Below are 20,707 nucleotides of genomic sequence, written 5' to 3' on the forward strand. Positions count from 1 at the left end.
TAGAATGTAATGAGTGTTATTTTTTAAAGTATTTTTATTTAAAAATATATTAAAGAAATTATTTTAAAAAAAATTATTTATAATATTAATATATTAAAATAATATAAAAATATTAATTTGAAATATAAAAACTTTAAAAATATTTTAAAGTTTTTTTAAAAAAAATTTTAATTAAATTATATTCTGATGGAAAAATCTAAATTTAACCGGGTGAACTCATGCCTGATTTTTTTTATGTCACTCAGTGAAAGGTTTTTTTTTTTTTTTCTTACAAAAGCAAAGCACAGCCCTTGTGGGTGGCTCATTGATATCTCCACCGTAAGAAATTTCCGGGCCCTTAAAAAGGTGAAAAGTGGCCCTCTTATCATGGTAGCTTCCTTTTTCTCGTGAAGGGAAACTGAGCTGGCAAAAAAAACTCTAAAAATAACAATCTGTAGTTGAAATCCTTGCCGATCATTATCATTAAATGAATGGATTTGCAACTTGCGGAGAAAAGATTATTCGAGGAGAATATTTTTAAAAAAAATTTTGAAAAATTTTAAATTTTATTTATTTTTTTATTTATTTTAAAATAATATATTTTTATTATTTTAAAATTATTTTAATATATTGATATAAAAAATAAAAATTATTATTAATATATATTTTAATATAAAAAATTATTTAAAAACAACCATAATTATATTACCAAATAAATTTTTAATAAAATAAAAAATACGTGATAAAAAAATGAATGAAAGAGACAGGCACAACAATAAGCGAAAAAAAATCAAAAAAGTAGATGCTATGGCCGACCCTTTGAGTGGAACGAGATATTCCCACTGTGATAAAAAAGAGTGAGCGTCGCGAAAGCCCCATCACTCTCATTGTTTGCTTTTTGACGTCCTCTGGGAGGAAGGAATACGTGGCCGAAAATGGACAACAATGTTCCAAATTTTCCCTGTGGGTCCCTGTATTCGTGTTATATAATTTTTAAAATATTTTTTATTTAGAAATATATTAAAATAATATTTTTATTTTTTTAAAAAAAACCAGTATATTAAAATTATTTTAAACGAAGGGAAGAAGAAACTAATATTATTGGTGCTTTTTTTATATCGTAAAATTTGCTAGACAAACGATTGGAAATATGATGCTTTGCGTTTAATACAGTGAGTTAAAAAAAATATTATTTGACAGATAAATAAAAATCATGCATGCTAGTTAAAAACTAAATAAAAAGTTATTTTTTATAAAAAATAAAAAATTGATGCAAATACAAATACTTTACCTCATTTTTTTTCATTTTCTTTTATTTGACTTGGAGATTTCAATATAGTTGTTGGGTACATATAATTATTGTTCTTATAGTTACAATATCTTCTTTGAGATACTATAAAATTATAAAAATCATCAAAATAAAAGGATTTATCACAACTTAAAAAATAGTTAAATTAAAAAAATAAAGAAAAGATATTAGTTAAAAATATATTAAAAAATATAATTAACTCGAAAATAAAAAAGTAAGGTATTATTGGGTCATGTTTGAAACCTGTTTTTATATAATTATTTGGAAATTTATATAAATATTCACAGTAATTCTAACAATTTATATTCCCGTAAAGATACATTTTTCAATCTGAATTTAATTTTTTTTATTAATGTAAAATTTACTTGAAAGAAAACATGTCTTTTTCTATACCATCAAAGTCTTTTAAATAAAACTTGTCATAGTTTCAATAAATAAAAAATCACAGGTTTGATCTATGTTTGTATTTTTAGCATATTTGAAGAAAATAATTACATTTACTGAACTTTTCTACAGGGAACCTGTTAATACTGGGATTGAAACTTATATGATTGGAACCTGGCTGAACAAACTCCTCCTCTCTCCCTTTTATTTTTTCAGTGATCTTTTATATTCTCTACCAACATTCAAGGACCAAAACGTTAAAATATCAAGTTTAAGACCGATCAAATATGCATAAAACAATAAAAAATAAAAAATTAAATAATCAAGATGAAGTTTGTTCATGCCTTTTAATAAAATGTTTAAGAATATATTAGTAAGTGATTTTTAAAGTATTTTTCTTTGTAAAACATATTAAAATAATATATATTTTTTATTTTTTAAAATATATTTTTAACATAAACACATCATTTTTTAAAATATATTTTTAACATTAACACATCAAAATGATATAAAAATATATAAAATATATTAATTTAAAAAATAATTTTTTTAAATTTTAAAAAAAATTCTAAAATGCAATACCAAAAATTACTTCAACCATCCACATGAAAAAAAGGTTATGTGATCTTTGACGTTGTTTGTTTTAATTTTTATTTTAAGAACAGCCTTAAATTATAATTTATAAAATTAATGTTTTATTTAATGCGAGACATTTTTTATCATTTCATACATGTGAGAGCATACAATTCTAAACAAATCTCAAAATATAAAACCGGTACAAAACCGAAACAACATAATCTCCAAGGACCAAAAATCAAGAACTAACCAGAAAGGAGACATAATATAGTCAGATGTCTGATTGAAAATATGAAAAAGAAAAATCAATTTAATATATTTTAAACATGATTCGTTATCAACTTCACGCTAAAAACCTCCAATTCACCTGACGAGATTGATGCCACGTGTCTTGTCCTGTGATCAATAAAAGAATCTTGACACCACCAAGAACATGTCCGGGAAGACTGCCATATTCATTTCGGTGAGCTGTCTTTACAGCTGCTTCCTAATTGCCAGCCAGCACTGTTTATTTTTTATTTTTAAAGTTTTTTCAAAATAATTTTTGTATGTTTTAGATTATTTGGATGTATAATTATTAAAAATAATTTTAAAAAAATATAAAAAATATTATTTTAATATATTCTCAAATAAAAAATATTTTTAAATACACAAATTAAAAATAACTTGACAATAAAAATGTGCAAAACCTAACTAGCTTAAAATTACTGTTTTTTTACCTGGTTCTACCCAGGTCAATGGGTACGCATGTTAACTCAGTTATTGACTTAGTCATGGGGTGTTAATATGCTGTTATAATTGTTTTTGTGTTTTTTATTTAGAAATATATTAAAATAATATTTTTTTATTTTTTAAAAATTATTTTTGATACTAATATATCTAAATAATCTAAAAATATTAATTTAAATTAAAAAATTTATATGTTTTTTAAAAATACATGTAAAATATAAGAACAAGCAGGCATGGGTATCTATCATTTTGAATTCAAGATTGAAAAGGGGACTGGAGAAGGAAAAACTCACATAAGAAATCTGAAGGCTAGAAAAGAAATTTAACTTTCAGATTAAGGAGGATTAATGAGTGGCAAAAAGGCAAGAAAATTCTGGATCAAAAGACACTCTTTTTGTTAAAAACTCACATTGAACACGTCTTCCCAAACCAGAATATGACAACATTATCCTCAGCCCCACAAACATGACATATGCCCATGTCTCACTGGTCCTGTTCTGTTAACCCTGGCCTGACATCCATCAAAACCACAGACACCAACACACCACCGGTCACTCACCGCCTCCTGCACCCCCCCCTCTCTGCCTCATAAACCTTTCACTGCAATCTCTCCCTCAAAAAATGGTTCTAGAGATCGCTGTTAAAGCTGCTGTCGGTGCCCCTGATATTCTTGGAGACTGTAAGTTCTCTTTGCTTTTTATTTTTTTGGGGTGTCATTTGGTTGTGATTTTGGATCTGGATTTTGATGGGAACTTGCATGCTTGTGTTAAAGTTTGCGTCCTTTTGTTGTTTTAGGCCCATTTAGCCAGAGAGCTCTCTTGACTCTGGAAGAGAAGCAAATTCCTTACAAGTCTCATCTCATCAATCTTAGTGACAAACCTCAATGGTATTAAACTGATCATATACATCAGTCTTCAAAAATAGTTGTTTTTATTGCAAATCTGAGGTTGCTGTGTGCTTTTATTGTTCATTTCAAGCGTCTGAGAAAATGGGTTCCTGTTGTGTACATGGCTTGTTGGCTAGATATGGTATTTTGAGGCTTTTTTTGTTGTTGTGTTGGATTACTTATAGCTGTCGTTTTTGCTGTCACCATGTGTGTGTAACTGTGTGTTTCACATGTGTATGGGCGATTAGTATTTGCCTAAGAAGAAACTGTACTTCCAAAATATGAAGGTTATTGTTGACTTCGTTATCCACTGCAGAATAAACTTTTAAAAAATGATCTAGGAGGGCATGATCATTTTTTCATATATAAATTCAGATATGAAATGAAGGAATAATGTGCAAAGAGGATCGGACATCATTGATAACAACTGGTATCATAAACTATGGATTGATAGAACTTTTAATGGCCAGAGGACACCTACTTGATATGAACACTTTGAATAGACATGGAAAATGCATGTGCAATTCTTGTTGCTTTTATGAGCTATGATGGATTAACATTTAGATGGTTGTTATTTTGATAGGTTCTTGGAGGTAAACCCCGAAGGAAAGGTTCCAGTGGTGAAATTTGATGACAAATGGGTCTCAGACTCTGATGTGATTGTTGGGATCTTAGAGGAGAAATACCCTGTGCCCCCTCTTGTCACTCCCCCGGAATTTGCCTCTGTGTAAGCATCTTTCTCATTTCATGACCGTCTCCACTAGTTTGAACGTGGATGTGGTAGTTTTCTGAGATTTGTTTTACATAGAAATGGGGCAGGGTGCAAAGCAAAGTACCATTTTCTTCTTAGAACGTAAGCTCTATTGTCACAATAAATGACAGGTGAGCAGGGGGGGAGAGATTTTTTTTTATAGCGTAGTTTCATACTCAAGCTTGAGATTCACTGACTAATGTGAATATGGGATAATATGGGAAGTTGCTGAAATTGAAAGATAGATATCGTTTGCAAATCGATTCTATTTTGTATTTTGTGCTTAATGTTACGGTGCTTTCTTCTCACTGTGTATTTGGAAATGGATCCTTGAGAAGTTCATTGGCAGAGTGTGAAATTTCTTCATTTCTCTCACATTTTTTTTTCTCATTTCATGATAAAATCTTCGTCAAAACATCTTGCATTCTCGTAGTTTTTTTTTTAAAAGGAAAATAATTCTTCATCCAAGGATTCATTATTCTTTGGATGTTTTCTAATTACAATAACAGCTAACTGATATGTGTTTGAGGTTGTCTTTGGATGTTTTGTCTGTGTTCCGACTTCAATTCTCGTTGGCTGTTTCTAGAAGGTTAATAACAGAAAGTTCAAGGATTGAATCATTAACTTGGTTTCTATATAAACCACGTGGAACTACAGGGGCTCAAAGATATTCCCATCTTTCGTCAAGTTCTTGAAGAGCAAGGATCCCAACGATGGTACTGAGCAGGCTTTGCTTGAGGAATTGAAGGCGTTGGATGATCATCTTAAAGCACACGTACATATAGATTTTGAAACACAGACATGTCTTTGAAGAATTTATGGTTCTGCTTTGCAGTTTAGTCTTGAAATATAAACTAATTTATTGGAGCTTGTTATCAGGGTCCATTCATTGCCGGAGAAAAGATCACTGCTGTAGATTTGAGCTTGGCTCCAAAGCTTTACCATCTTGAGGTTGCTCTTGGCCATTTCAAGAACTGGACTATCCCTGACAACTTGACACATGTCCTCAACTACATAAAGGTACTCATTTCTTTTTTTTGGCTATCCTGTTATTATGCACGTTGTTTTTTTGTTTCATATATTTGACCCAAACAAATTGAATGATGGGTCTAAAATTCTGACAAGCTGTTCTCATCTATGCTTGGGAAATCCCATGTTTAGTTAACTAGCCGTGGATATTTGAACTTTCCTTTACCCATTTCCTTTTTTTCCGTATCTTGGTTATGATTCTCATCATTCATACGAGATGTTAGGTTTTTAAACTACATTCATACCCTTGGTGACCTGATCCATTGTAGTTGTTCACTTCTGTGGGTGTGATATTGAGATACAAGTGTGGATTATTAAGGGCACTGAAGTTTGTTAATGACTTGAACCATATTGAAATACACTTCAAGTTTGATTGACCTTTTTTGTTTGGAAATTCACATTACTTCTGCCAGTTAAATGCATGACCTATATTGAGGGGTATGATATTCTTGAAAATTTAGCACTGGAAAATAAAATGATATTCTTGATGGTCAATGTAGTAGCCTCAAGCTCCGCATGAGACCCTGAGAAGTGATCCTTCTGAATTTGATTCATTCATCTCACTTCTTGGGCAAATGTAAGGAAATGTGATTGGGATGGGGTTGTATTAGGTTTCTGCGTGGAAGTAAAGCAACTTGAAGAACTCTGCTTTCCTATGATTAAATGCTATTGATGCTCATAGGCATCAATAGCGTGCATTAGCCTTACAGCTTTAAGGAACTCATGAGGGCCTTTTGATATTTGTGTATTTTGTGTACGAGATAAAAAAAAATCATTATAGTGAAATGCTTCATGATAATTAATGTGCTACAATACCTGGGGAGAGAACTTTATCATGCTAGCTTTTAGGTCCAGTTAATTTGGAATAGAGCTAGAGGTATGTTACATCACATCTCCTTCAAATTACTGGTTGACTGAAGGAAATGTGATTTGGATGGGGTTATTTTATTTTTAAATTTTTGTTGTTTTGAACTATTATTGGGGTTATTTTATTTTTAAATTTTTGTTTTGAACTATTGTGATTCAGGTCAATAGAAATATAGAACCCAAATATCCTCTTAATTGTTGAAGTTGGAAACTGATTGACAAATCCCTCTGCTCTTCCTTTGCAGTTGCTGTTCTCCCGTGAATCTTTTGAGAAGACGAAGGCTGCTAAGGAACATATCATTGCTGGATGGGAGCCAAAGGTCAATGCATGAATTCGTTCCAAATTATAAGCTATCAGAATCTGGTTATGTACTGTGGTTTAGCCTTCTCTATCAGAAAAGGGCAAAAAAGAAAGAAAGTTGAGCCTGGTGTATGGCAGACATTTTAAAACCAAGCTGGTTGCTGTGTGTTCTATCATCTAATAAAATCTATTAACCTATCAATGTGAAATGGCTGGTATTGTATTTTTCTAGCTACGCGTTTCTGTTGTTTTGTTATGAGAGCACTGGCTAATGTCCATTTTGTTATTTTGCTCCGTTTTGTTTTGTTTTGTTTTTTATTTTTGTTTTTAACGTGAGGACGTCCTGCATCTTCATGATAGGTATGCATTGATAACAAATGGGCTGTCCTTGAAATTTTATTAGGAGTTTGGAAGTTGTGCCCAAATGCTTTTGTCAAACTCAGCTAGGAAGCCAGAGATTGGGTTTTACCATAACGGAAACGTTGATTGTGCAATGCCATCGGCAGGCATGCATTTAAGTGCTAGATACAGGCCTTGACCAGCTCTGTTAATGAAGTTGGACTGCGTTATCCTACTGAGATTTTCCATTTGATGGAAATGGCACAACACCATATGGCACGCCGTGTAGCCATGGATTCCAGGTGAATAAATCCAATTAAGTTTCAAGTGTGCAGTCATTAATTCATATATGCAAGGTCTCGCCAAAACTTCTGCATCACCCAAAACATAATGCTGCAAAATTAGCATCATCATATTTGTCATGGCAAGTAGTTGAGAGTAGAGGAGTTCGTTGTGCTGAACAAGCTAAACCAGGCTTTATTAATAGGATACAAGACAATGGCGTACAAAGCAGAAGCGGAAGCAAGAAATACAAGAGATAGACTAGATCAAAACCAGGCTACAAAACCATCTATTCTGTCCAGACTCTGCTTAGCCAAACCAAATGACCCGCCGCACTGTTTGCTTCTGTCAAGGTGAGAACACGGGTAAAAGGGCTTCAGAGCTTTTACCGTTGTAGCAATAGAGTTGAACTGGTTCTGCAGATCTTCAATTTTGCACATCTGCAGAGATTGAAGAGCTCAATCTAAAGCATCAATGCTTTGAGTATATATTCCTTTTCCTGCAAATCACACACTTGTAACAAGTCCAGGAATGCTCAATAAACCAGAAACAAGTGAACAGTGATGATATATTGATAGATACAAGGGCGGATCAACTTACATGGATGAGAAGGGGGCCTCCTGTATTTCTTGAAAGTTTCTCCGTCACCTCCTCTTATCTTTGAATCCCAGATCCTTCCCTGGATAGCTAGCTAGATTCATTTGGAGATAATACACGTATAGATAAGAACAAGAAAGAAGTGGCTCGAACCATTGGTTAATTTGGAGATATACACAAGTCCCTCTGACTAGAATCAAGTCATGGCGAAAGACACCTCTGCATGCATACAAATGATTCGGCATTCATCGCATAACTAATGGTTTTGTTAATTGAAATTAAAAAAGAAATATAAAATATAAAATTTATAGAAACGCAGGAGTTTCGTTAAATCTTTTTATGACTGCTAGTATTTGAACTGCTGTTATGAAACTATATGGGATAATAAGTTAAGATTATAGGATTTGGGAGTAACTAATTAAGGTATGCTCTGTGATGGTTCGCTTTTTTATTAATACTATAGATATCAATCCTCTTTTTAAGGTATTCAAACCTTATTTTTATAATAATAAAAATATACTAATTAATTAATGCATATATTTATTGCATGAGTTTTGGAGGCGAGGTGATAAAACCATATATGAATGAGAAACACGAGGCCCGCTGGCGAGGGAAGCGCTGGTCTAATGCATATATTTTTCATAATAAAATGAGTAGAACCCTTTTCTCTTACATGTGTAATTGGATCCCTTTTTAATTAACTAGTTTCTTGACACGTGCTTTGCACGTGGATTATTTAACTAATTTATAGTATTTTCCTCTAATTTTCGATATAATGTTCAGAATTATTTATAAATGAATATAAAATTTTATATTTTGATGATTATAATTAAATTATCTTTTCAACCATATAATATAATTTATAATTGTATTTAATTAAAAATTACGAACACAATTGAATTATTATTCAAGAATTAATAATTAATAGTTAGGGTAAATATATATAACACTTCCAAATAATAATTACCAAAAACATCACTTGACATTATATTGTTATGGATTTTTTATTTTCTTATTTTTTTTAATCCTTTTCTTTATATTATCAATGCTTTTTCCAAAGAGTAAAAATACGTAAGATTATAATAAAAAAAATAAACTAAAAAATAATTAACAAAGAATTTAATTTAATATTTCTATGAATTCTTATGTATTTTATTTATTTTTGTTTTTTAATATTTATTTTTTATTTTTATTAGCTTGTTTCGAAGCCTTTAGAATTTTGATAGTATAGATAACATACTAGTATAGTATGTAATATTTCAGGAGTGATTAAAATATTTTATTTAATATTATTCATGGTTTTATATGATGTATAAATAAAAAAATAATTAAAAAAAGATAAAAATATATTTTATAATTCATTTTTAAAAACAGTCTATTTCTAGAAATTAATAGCTTTCTTTTTAAGAACATCTATCAATATTTTTTTTTCTAAATTAAATATGAGGTTCACTTTACTTATAAATAGTAGTGTGTGTGTGTGTGTGTGTATAGTATAGTATTATATTAAAAGTATAATATCCCATTAATATTTTTTATGGAATTCCTTTTTATATATAGTTATGGATAACGTATATATAACATAAAAACAATTTTTTAATCAGGCACAGTAGGTGGGGAGGTAAAAATTTGGAGGGCAAACCAAGAAAGTAACTTGAAGAGCAGCACCTGGTTTGGGCCCACCAAATAAGGGGTCAAGATGAGCCGGTCTTCACCAAAGGGGTGTTTGGCCACTGAGTTTTGAAAAGTTTTATTTATTTTAAATAATTTTTTTATGATTTTTGATAATTTTGGTATGTTAATATCAATAATAAATTTTAAAAAATACTATTGTAATATATTTTTAAATTAAAATCATATTAAAAAATAATATTTACTACTATTTCAAACAGTAAAAACTAATAGATTAAATACAAGCAATTATAGCTTTAAAACTCAAATTGGTTTGGAGAGTTAATTTAGAACCTGAGTATTTCAGGGTATGTACTAATCTAATTTGAAAAAAATAAAAAAATATAAATAACTTGATAACTTGATGTCAGGCTCCGATATTAACTTTTATGTTTTTTATTATTATTATAATAATATCATTTTCGTTCTTTTTAATAAAAAAAATGAGGTCGACAACTCCTGCTCGAGGTGGGGGTTCTAAAACCATGTAAGTATGTCTCCCTTACCCTACATACCTCTAGGCTCAAAAGGACAATTCTTTTTAAATAATCCATAAAGACACATCAACGTGTGTGTGTGTGTGTGTGTGTGTGTGTGTGTATAAACATAGGAATTAGCCTGAAGAGTCATGCCAAGCCAAGGCTAGGCCCTCCGATCGAAGACAAACCGGTCTTAACCTGGTTCGGTTCATGAACAAATCCAAAAAGACAATTTATTTTTCCGGTCAAGAAGACAGATCCATGCTCCAACCACATGAATTGTATACAATATAACAAGAAATATACATGACATAATGGTCCCTGACTGACAACATTAATTGATGAATATTGGATCCGAATACAATTATGATATATTCTTATATACACCCTAATTAAATAGTTGGTGCTGCCTTTTGTTTCAGACAGCTCAGTACATGATTTTATTTGTGGCTAGGAGGACCATGGAAGCAACAGACCGTGGTTTTCTGCATTAAATTCACAAATACAGGGACCGCAATAAGACTTTGAGATAACTTTTTTTTTTCTTTTTTTTTTCCCTTTGTGTTTTGTTCGGATTAGAGTTTTGAGGGAAGGCAAAACTACCAGCCCGAACACCGAACATGATAGGGAGATCGAGGGATCGATCGTTTTCATGGAAAAATTAGTACATCATTAATTAATCTTTATTCATCTGGATCATTATCTTTAGAGGATTGTGATTCTGATTGTTGGGAGATCATCCTCTGAATCACTCGACTGGTTTCTTCCTCGGACATTCTGTCATCCTTGCTTTTCGATTGAGCATAGGCCTCGAAGAATTCCTTGTTCTCTTTCTCTAATTCTTTCCACACTGCATAAATACAAGCCATTGCTAAATGTATTGCTACTGCTACTCTGTGTGTGTGTGTGTGTGTGTGTGTATACACACATGCTTCTTACGTAAGAAAAAATCCTAGTGTTTGTGTTTGTCTGCATGTAAGTGATGATTATGTGACTATATATTAAATAATCGTTTCAAGATTTATTTTATTTTTTTGACAAGAGAGGATCTTATATATATTTCTGGATTGTTTACGAGATAAACAAGCCATGATCTTCTTCTTTTTTTGAGATCAAAGACAAGATCAATCAGGCATATTGGAATGAGTCTATGAGATGATTACATCAAGTAACTCGAATTAACATTCTAATTCCTTAAATTTTGTGAGCAAGCTCGTATGGCAGGATCGATTGGCTTTTCTCTTTTAAGGCACGCTTACATATGGATCATATATAGCCTCACTTATACATATAATCTTTTTTGGTAATTATCATAGTTAAGAACTATTTTTTTTACAAGGAACAATTAAACAGTTCATCTCAATCCAATAAAGAAAAATAACTCAGAGATTTTTCTACTAAAACTTTTTAGACGTGCTGTACTTGACATGGCCAAGCTCTATTTGTAGTCATCAGTCTAAACAGTACATGACCATATCTTCCAGGTAACAGAAAGTGAATAATATTTAATACACACACACGCACCCACATGAACCCACTTAATTTTTATCTGTGTTGAACGAGTGTGATCTGGTATCAAATCCTTCTCTATTGCCTTAATAATTAATTAGGTTAATATTACAAAGTGAAGGTTTCAAGGATTGAAGGGAAGAGGATGAAAAAGTAGAAATGGACAGAATTAGGGAAATTACAGACCAGTGGAGGTGATGACAGGCTCGATATTTGCATGTTTAGAGAGAGCTTCCATGCACTCTTCTTTAGTCATGTTGAAGATCAGGCACTTCTCTATAAGGTGCTGCACCTATAAATTTAATCACCATACAAATCCATCAACAGCAAAATCAAGATTTTCAGAAACAGAAACAGTTAATAGAATGGATGAATCAAACAAGTCCCAACATAGATGACCAAGCAATAAAAATCTAAGAGAACTAAAGAAGAAAACGTTGAGCTAAATATTCTGTAAGATTAACCATGTGTATGTATGAAGCAGATGAGTCTCCCATGATCCTGATCCAAAACACCAGTGCTATATATATACGCAGAATATTAAGCAAGAACTGCAGGAAAACAAATATGTAACTGCAGCATGTCTGGGTTGGTGGTGCAATATATATAATACAAGGAAGATGATTGCATCATACCATAGGAGGCGATCAACTGCGAAGGAAATGAGGTGTATGGATGCTAGCTAGTGGAGAAGGGTCCAGCAATCCCACGTGGGGGATAGATGATAATTGGTGGAGAGGGGATTAGAGGAGATATGTAAATGACCATTTCTTTGTCTTGTTGGATTGCTTTTAGGGCAGTCCTTCACCACGTGATATGTGGGTCCTTACCACCATCTAGAGAATTTCTCTAGACAGACAATCGATTCGCTCTAATACTAGCCAAATGATAATATATAAATAATTATCCAAAAATGCAATTTTACCAGCAGAATGTATATATATTAACATGATGATCACGAGGATCAATACTAATATAATACTATATACTTACCTTGATCATTCAATCCACGCCACACCCTTTATGTTTGACATTAATAGTTCCATGCTTGATCTTTTCCTATTTGTCATGCTTAAAACGGGATTCATAATTGGTAACATCAGCCTCTGTAAATGTTGCGCTGAGGATGGTGATGATTTGATCATTACTTTGGTTTTAATTGACATGGTTAAGAAAACTCTCCTCCGAAGTTCAGATTTTTAGTACTCTGATGATTCAAGACCAACAAAAATTGCCCATACCATTGAGTGTGACATTGATTTGTCAGCAAGGCCAACACCCGCCAAGATGCCAATTTGAACTGTAGCATTTTTCTATCAAATTGAAAGAAAAGAGAATTAGCACCGGGTACGCAAATGGCATGTTGCAGCTCATTTTCTTGTCTTTCTGTTAAGTAGAGGGGCCAGGCTCGTTATTCTGTTGCTTTATATGACTATACCCCTTATACTAGTTATATATAGCTATATAGTTTCTTTACAAGTAGCTCGATACTGTGCTTTCGTCAATTGATCTCTCTGATCATGAACACCGAGCACCTGGGTTCAGAGCACAACATCGTATACAGTGTCAACTGATCAGATAAGGAAAATTCACTTCTCAGCAGATGATAAATGCATTGCTCCTGTTAATAAGATCAATTATTGCCAATTTTTTAGGAGGATGGAATTGTTTTTGAGGCAAACGTCAAAAGAACAATAACAATCAATGTATAATTAAAAACAAACCCTGTTTAAATATTGTAGTTCTAGGCAACGTACAATGCGTCAACGTTTCTGTCTTGTTGCTAGAGTTCTTGACAGGTTTGTCTTTTCTCTTCTAGTTCATTCATCATCTAGTTCCATCAACTCGTTCCATCTTGAAAAAGTTTATTGACAATTAAGCTGTGGCACAACAAACCAGCTATAATTAGACCATATGAAATTGTTAGCTTCTCATAGATATTTTCCCAAAAAATTTGTCCCTACACTCAACTCCATCACAGCATCCAGTTAGGCATGGTATCTTTGCCGATTGAACGAAAAACCTCAGCTATACATGTTACAAAAGGCATGGAAAGAAGAAAGAGGGAATTTTTTGTATGAGTATTCTTCTTCAGTAAATTCAGCACGTCTAACTCTTTCCTCATGATGATTTTTCTCCATATTTTTTTCCCCGAGTACGGAACACTAATGCCTAGAGGGTGTAACATCAACGCAACTTTCATGCATGCGTGGTCCAACCAAAGGGAAGATCCCTGATAACTACAGAAGGTAGATTGGCAGCATGTTGAGTTAGAGGTGCGCATTTTGTTGTTATTTGATCTTGTTTTGCCATGTCAACACACCCAATAGCCAGATTTTGATATGGTATAGATTGAGCTTGATGATGTGTCAAGCATGGATTGGGTTAGAAAATGAGGTAATAGTAACTTTCATATCCAATGAATTTCCCTATTAATATTATTATGGGACTTGACCTTTGTATATATGAACTTTTGTCATCTTCTATATATGCTTGGTAATTCGTAACTATTGATTTGCTGCAACACGGCTAGCTGTTACACGACAAAAGATACAAATAAAATGACTCGCTGACAGGACATTACTAGCGCTACTATTTTATAGTCTTGGTATGTATGCACCATTCAAAATCCAGTGCACAAAATATGTTGTTAATTGACAGTCATGAATTGCCATTTATAAGCTGTAGCCGATTTGCAGTTATATATGATGCGTGCATGTCATCTTCCTCACCAATGTCTCGTATACATTGCTGCCTGTTTAATTTCTCCATACAGCGAGCGCAAGAAGACTGTAGCTAGTCCTGCAGCAGGTTGGCTTTACGTAAAGATATGTTTCAAGTAATCATATATACGAGTGAGTGTATTCAACTCATCAATCCATGTCACAGATGTGACAATCCAACCACGTTAAATAGGAAAGGAAAAGGTGTAGTCCACTGGACTTAAAAAAAAATGATCATGCGATAGGGTATTATTGCACATGTATTCTTCTCTTAAACCACCTTTTAGATCAACGAGGCTCAAGGTAAATACTAGGGATAATCTTTAATTAATGATAAGCTAGCTAGCTGCTTCTTCAGCAATATCATTGAAGTGGTACGTACAAGAAGACAGAGGAAAGAACAAACCTAATCTTGGAAGAACGCACGTAAGATTCTTTTGATGCTAGTGACTGTTGAGTAATGTCATTTTCCATGTCTGTTGAAAGGAAATTGTTTCTGGTCATGCCTGCATCAATTCAGCTCTGAGTGCACAATCAAAGGAAATATGAATGATCAAAATGCTACTGAACACTCAATATAGCTGATTTGCAAGGAAGAAGGAATTATTACCTCTGCATGCTTTTAGATCTCGAATCCCCTCTTTAGTTACCTGTCTATCACTAAAAACACTCAACTTTCTACGAGTAAGCTTGAAAAGCAAATTATTTGATTAGATGTATGGGTAGTTGATTGCTCAAGAATTTAGGATATATTACAGTTTGTCATAACAAAATGAACTGGTGTTTTGGCTTTGATACATCGTATTTGATGCAATGTTAAAATAAAAGGTATTTGTAAAATAAGATTTTCTAGTGGGTGAATCTTATATTAGTTAAGTGTTTGTTTCAAATAGCTCAAATGTTAAGATAAATTTTCTTGATGGATACTTCTGGATGTTAGTAAAAAAATCAGTTTTTGAGTGTTTAAGGACTATTTAACGGTAAAGTTAATAATTTTATGAGAAAAAAAGTGATAAATACACTTAAAAGAGTTTTAAATTCTAAGATTTAGATTATTTTTGTATTGAATCTATATTTTTTTAATATAAAAAAAACCTCTCATTTACCTGATAGTTCGAGGAATCTCTGATATTATTCTCTCATCTTATGATTGTCAAATTATGTCCTATTGTTTGTTATCAATACTTTGGGAATCCCAAGACATATAATGTCCTTCCAAATCAAAAAGATTACTTTGTTCGTAGTCATATTAGTCAAAGCCCTAACCTTACTATTTTATGAAGTAGTCAATTGCTACTAAGATGACTTGTAGTTTTTGAAAAAAGACCTAATATATCCATTCTCAATGGAAGAAAGGCCATAAAAGGACTATAGTTGTCACTTGTGTAGAGAGGTAGTGGGAAACCGAGGCATATCATTGACACTTATAACATTGTTTAGCTATTTCATTAGCATCTTAAAATATGATAGGCTATTAAAAACTTGTTGAGACAGCTTAAGTGGTGAGAGCCCTAGGTCCCATATGAAGACCACATATTCCTGCATGGAGTTCTTTCAAAACACATGTTCTATTTTTTATTTTTATTTTTGTGATAAACATTTCAGGAGAGGAGAGAAAGTAGACCTTTTATATAGGATGTTATTGATTAAGCAATACCTGATGCCCTGCCCGGTCAGCTTGATGGCCTTTGTTCTATCAAAAGGTACTCCACTAGTAAGTAAATAATGTCTGATAAGGGTTCTCTAATCTTCACCAAGGGTGACGGGGACGACTACTAGAACTTCTTCATCCACGTAACTTTTCTAAGGTTTCAATCCATATGTTTAGAAGGAGTTCTACTAAGTTGACTTCACTTAGTATACAGATGATTGTGATTTCTTTGCCTTTATCGAAGACATCTTTGAACTTTCTATAAATGCTTCGGTATAGTGAGGTCTTTAGCTTCATATAACCATTGATATTGGCCTACAGCCAGTTAAGAATCACAATAAATTTAAAGTGGATATGCATTCAAGTCCTCTACGAGCCCTAACCCTACCATAAAGGCTTTATATTCTGTCATATTTTTAATAGATAGGAACTCAAAACAAACCCCTACAACTAGCCGAGAATCACTACAAATTTAAAGTGGATATGCATTCAAGGCCTTTACAAACCTTAACTCTACCAAAAAAGCTTTATAATTTACCATATTGTTAGTAAATAGGAACTTAAAACAAACCCTATAAGCTCCATCACCCTTAACATTGGAGGACCTTTCTCCATGAAATCGCCATGTGGATATTAGATAGGCTGGTCCAGAGAAAATTGTAAGCCAGGGGAATGGTGTTTTAGAGCTTGATAAACATTAAAAGTCATTAAATATAGACCCTTAAAAGAACATTCAATAATGAATTTTGTTAAAATCTATCATTTTATAACTAGTTTAGACTCATATCAGAGACCAAACTTTCTTAACTCAAATGCTCATTGTACTAGGTGTCTTGATATGTTAAGCTTATAAAGAATTTATTAAAGGGGTTGATTTGTCAAGATGATAATTTGGTGAAAATGAAAGTATGGCCTCGACTTTCTAAAAATAGTTACAAGAGTCTAAACTACCTTTTTTACATTCAAGTATCTTGTTTCAGTGTTTTAAAATGTCTTACTAAAGTAATAGATCGGACGTTGAACTTTATTTTTCTATTTTACTAGTTCAACGGTGACATCTAAATCCACTACACCCAAATAAAGAAAAAAAGTCTTCATTCTCTCATGGCTAAGATTAAACCTTAAGAGATGAGAAGTGGACTTTAAGTTTCTTGAAGAATTTTTGACACTCAAATATCCATTCAAATTTAGAAATATTTTTCAGGTTTATAAAGAATAACATGATACGCTTCCAATATAGAAAATGAGTCTATGAGGGTAGCCAAACCTCTCAATAAGATATTAAATCTCCTTTACTAATCATAAAGGGATCATATCAAGTATTAAAAACATTCTCACATGGATAAGTTACTCATTCCTCATCTTTTGAGGTAAATATAAAGGGTTCATATCATGTATTAAAAGGGCACGTAAAGACTTGCTTTTTATATTTTTTTTCCCCTCTCACTCCTAATGTTAACTCTAACAAAACTAATTAGGTTGGTTAGACTTTTGCTTGCCTTGTTCAATGTGGGTACCCCTCTTCATAAACTATTGAATATAGTCATTTGTTATCAATGAGCATTAATATAAAATGATTTTTATTTAAACAAACATTAATACTAAAAAATAATTCAACATGTTTAAAAAATAGATAAAAACATATCATTTAAGGGTTAGGCTAAGGTGGTGCATCTAAGCTCATAAAAAGATGTCGGGGTGCCTAATATCTAAGCTCGTGTCTCAACTCAAGCCCACCACTTTTTAATGGCTCGAGTTCTTTACCCAAACCCATAAAATATATTTAGAAATGGGCAAAAAAATATTTTAGGTCCATGACCATTATGAGTTTAGTTCCTAAAAGGGACATGTTAATGTGTCACTATAAACTTCATATTTTAAAAAAAAATTATTCATTATCTTTCTTAAATGCAAATACAATAACTTTTATGTTAAATCAAACTCTGAAAATTTTGATAATATAATCAGCTCAACTTATGTTATATTTAAAAAGATGGCTATCAAAATCGGTCCGGGTTCTTGATCCAAGGTTTGCTAAAACAACTTGTTTGCAGACAAGCTAGCTTAAATCTATTTTGAAACAATGTTTTTTTAGAAAAAATAAATAAATAAAAATTGAACAATTTTATGGCGTGACTAGATCCCACACAGATTTGGTCAAATAAACTTTCAAAACAATTAAAATAGTAAATCAATCTAAGTCAAGTTCCGAGTCTTCGTATCATCAAGTTTACTCATTGATAGGTCAGGTTCAGTAACTATGTTTATAAAGGTAATGTCTTGGATTGTTAATTACTAGGTATGAAAGTTAGAAACCTTTACTAGTTGGGTATCATAACTATGCGTAGATGTTTTAACTAACCACGCCGAGGCTCGAAGACTGCACCAGCCCGGAGCTGTCAGCGTTACTTGTTTACTAAGGATTCCCTCGTTGCATCACCAACAAGGATGTCAATGATTCGGAGATTTGGTCGTCTCCCATCGCTTTGCGATTTCTTTTTGAACTAATTGTAGATTGTGCTAGATGATATGGCGGATACAGATTGGTTTGCAATAGACGTCGGTGTATTCTTCTCATATATTTGGGACCCGCTAATCTTTACTGCCGGGGGCTACACTTTACAGCCACAATCCAAATCGACGGATGAAATTTTTGAACGCAAAAGTAAAAGACCCCCATTTGCTGATGTCTCATGGGAGAAAAGGGCATCATCATCAAATCCATAGCGTACGATGATCACAGATTAAAAAAAAAAAACAAACAACATTTGAGGAGAGGACTGACCTTTGATTCCGCAGTTGCAGACAAGGCCGTCGGCTTCTTCTACTAGCATTAATGCTTTTAATTCCTAGTCGATTCGAAGCCAGTTATAGGTGGAAGGACCACTTTCGCCCAGGAATACAACAAATAAAAAAAAAAAGCAACTCTTTTGTTTATATAAAAAATATTCTTATGACTTATTTGAAGAAACTATTTATCTGATAGCTACTTTGCCCAATCCATGCCTGAAAACACGCTTCACCGTTAAAATAAGGCATCTCCTTGCTTCTTTGGTTGAATTGAAGTTAGTCCTATAAATCCTTTTTTGTTTTCTTTTGCTCATAATCCGGTAACAAGGATAGCAAATGTTTTAGAAGCCTTGATCTCCTGCCAGGTACCTATGGCTCAAACTGAAATAGGAGCATCTATTCATTAAAAATATACGTATACAAGAACTTTGATAATAGAGAATGAAACAAGGCGAGGACAGTTAAGAGAGTATTTTGGGCCGATAATTAACAATCTAGGGCCTACATAAAATAAATGAGAAAGCAAGGACAGCACTCACTAGAATAAACTTGGCCTGGATTTCAGAGGTGGGTCAAATAGTTAGGCCCCCCTAGGCGAGTTCTGCAAAGTAAGCAGCGTCTACAATCGGCCAGCCTATTACACCTCTACGAATTTTTGCGCACAATATAGAGCCAGAGCGGGGAGCGGCGAGCGGCACTCACCACTCGCTTTATTTTCCCTACTCATTAGATTAGGGCAGTTTTATTGTCGCTAGGCGCCTCGCTTCCACAAGGCTCATCACTCTTTCAATGTGGGACACCTGAAAAAAGGTTTCACATCAACTACTTTCCCTTTCAACGCGTGCACCAAATTTTAGAAATCTCCGTGCCTTGTTTGAGAATATATAAGTGATTTTTTAAATATTTTTATTAGAAATCTCCGTGCCTTGTTTGAGAATTTATAAGTGATTTTTTAAATATTTTTAAAATTTATTTTTGATATTATCTTAATAAAATATTTTAAAAACAAAAAATATTTAATTAAATTTAAAAAATAATTTTTTAAAAATTAATTCAACTCTTTCTACGTTGAACAATTAAAGCTTGTTTGTTTTTGTATTTAAAAATATTTTAAAACAATTTTAATTTTATTTATTTTTTATTTATTTAAAGTTAATATTTTTTTTAGTATTTTTATATAATTTTGATATATTGATATTAAAAATAATTTTTAAATAATAAAAAAATATTTTAATATATTTTCAAATAAAAAATATTTTAAAAAATAATCACAATCACTCTCAATAAAACTAAAATCAAATTCCACCACTGTAGAATCTGATGGAGCGCAATTCCCAACAGCGACCAACATGAAAGTTTTACCGTTATTTGTATGTTTTAAAAATATTTTAAAAAATAATCACAATCACTCTCAATAAAACTAAAATCAAATTCCACCACTGTAGAATCTGATGGAGCGCAATGGGACAACAACAGCCACCAACATGAAAGTTTTACCGTTATTTTTATGTTTTAAAAATATTTTTAAAAAATTATATTTTTTTATTTTTTTTTCAAATTAATATTTTTTATATTTTCAAATTATTTTAATATACTAATATTAAAAATAATTTTATAAAAATTAATAAAATATTATTTTAATACATTTATAAATAAAAATACTTTAAAAATTAATTATAACCGCGCTTACATACACACCTCTTACACTGCGGTACATTTGATGAGTAGACACAGAGTGGAACTTAATAACATTGTTACGTCGGACTGCTGGATTCAACCCATTTTGCAAGTAAAGACTGACAAGAAGGGAAGGGGTTGGGGTTCTTTCCTGTTCATTTCAATCAAGAAGAATTAT

At 32.2% G+C, this 20,707-nt stretch overlaps 2 protein-coding genes and 1 long non-coding RNA gene across 4 annotated transcripts; 1 reads left to right on the plus strand and 2 right to left on the minus strand.

The window, feature by feature from the left end:
- Nucleotides 1-3,393: 3,393 nt before the first annotated feature.
- LOC105127481 (glutathione S-transferase DHAR2-like) lies at nucleotides 3,394-7,042 on the plus strand. Its single transcript, XM_011028800.1, has 6 exons — nucleotides 3,394-3,656; nucleotides 3,773-3,863; nucleotides 4,447-4,590; nucleotides 5,272-5,389; nucleotides 5,494-5,634; nucleotides 6,756-7,042. Exons 1-6 carry the CDS (start codon nucleotides 3,599-3,601, stop codon nucleotides 6,840-6,842), a joined length of 639 nt encoding a protein of 212 aa, XP_011027102.1. The 5' UTR covers nucleotides 3,394-3,598; the 3' UTR covers nucleotides 6,843-7,042.
- A 3,354-nt stretch (nucleotides 7,043-10,396) lies between these two features.
- Nucleotides 10,397-12,335, minus strand: LOC105127482 (uncharacterized). The gene is made up of 3 exons (XM_011028801.1): nucleotides 12,153-12,335; nucleotides 11,875-11,980; nucleotides 10,397-11,029 (listed from the first exon to the last, which is right to left on the minus strand). The coding sequence occupies exons 1-3, from the start codon at nucleotides 12,183-12,185 to the stop codon at nucleotides 10,863-10,865; spliced, it is 306 nt and encodes a 101-aa protein (XP_011027103.1). The 5' UTR covers nucleotides 12,186-12,335; the 3' UTR covers nucleotides 10,397-10,862.
- Nucleotides 12,336-18,605: 6,270 nt separating this feature from the next.
- LOC105127483 (uncharacterized) lies at nucleotides 18,606-20,699 on the minus strand. 2 transcript variants are annotated; one of them, XR_842639.1, is made up of 3 exons: nucleotides 20,551-20,699; nucleotides 19,392-19,652; nucleotides 18,606-19,233 (listed from the first exon to the last, which is right to left on the minus strand). It is a non-coding gene; the product is annotated as an uncharacterized LOC105127483 (long non-coding RNA). The 2 variants fall into 2 exon arrangements; XR_842640.1 differs by having other exon boundaries at nucleotides 19,388-19,652.
- Nucleotides 20,700-20,707: the final 8 nt, after the last annotated feature.

The sequence above is a fragment of the Populus euphratica genome, unplaced genomic scaffold, assembly GCF_000495115.2.
Source record: "Populus euphratica unplaced genomic scaffold, PopEup_1.0 scaffold13.1, whole genome shotgun sequence".
NCBI classification, from domain to species: Eukaryota; Viridiplantae; Streptophyta; class Magnoliopsida; order Malpighiales; family Salicaceae; genus Populus; species Populus euphratica.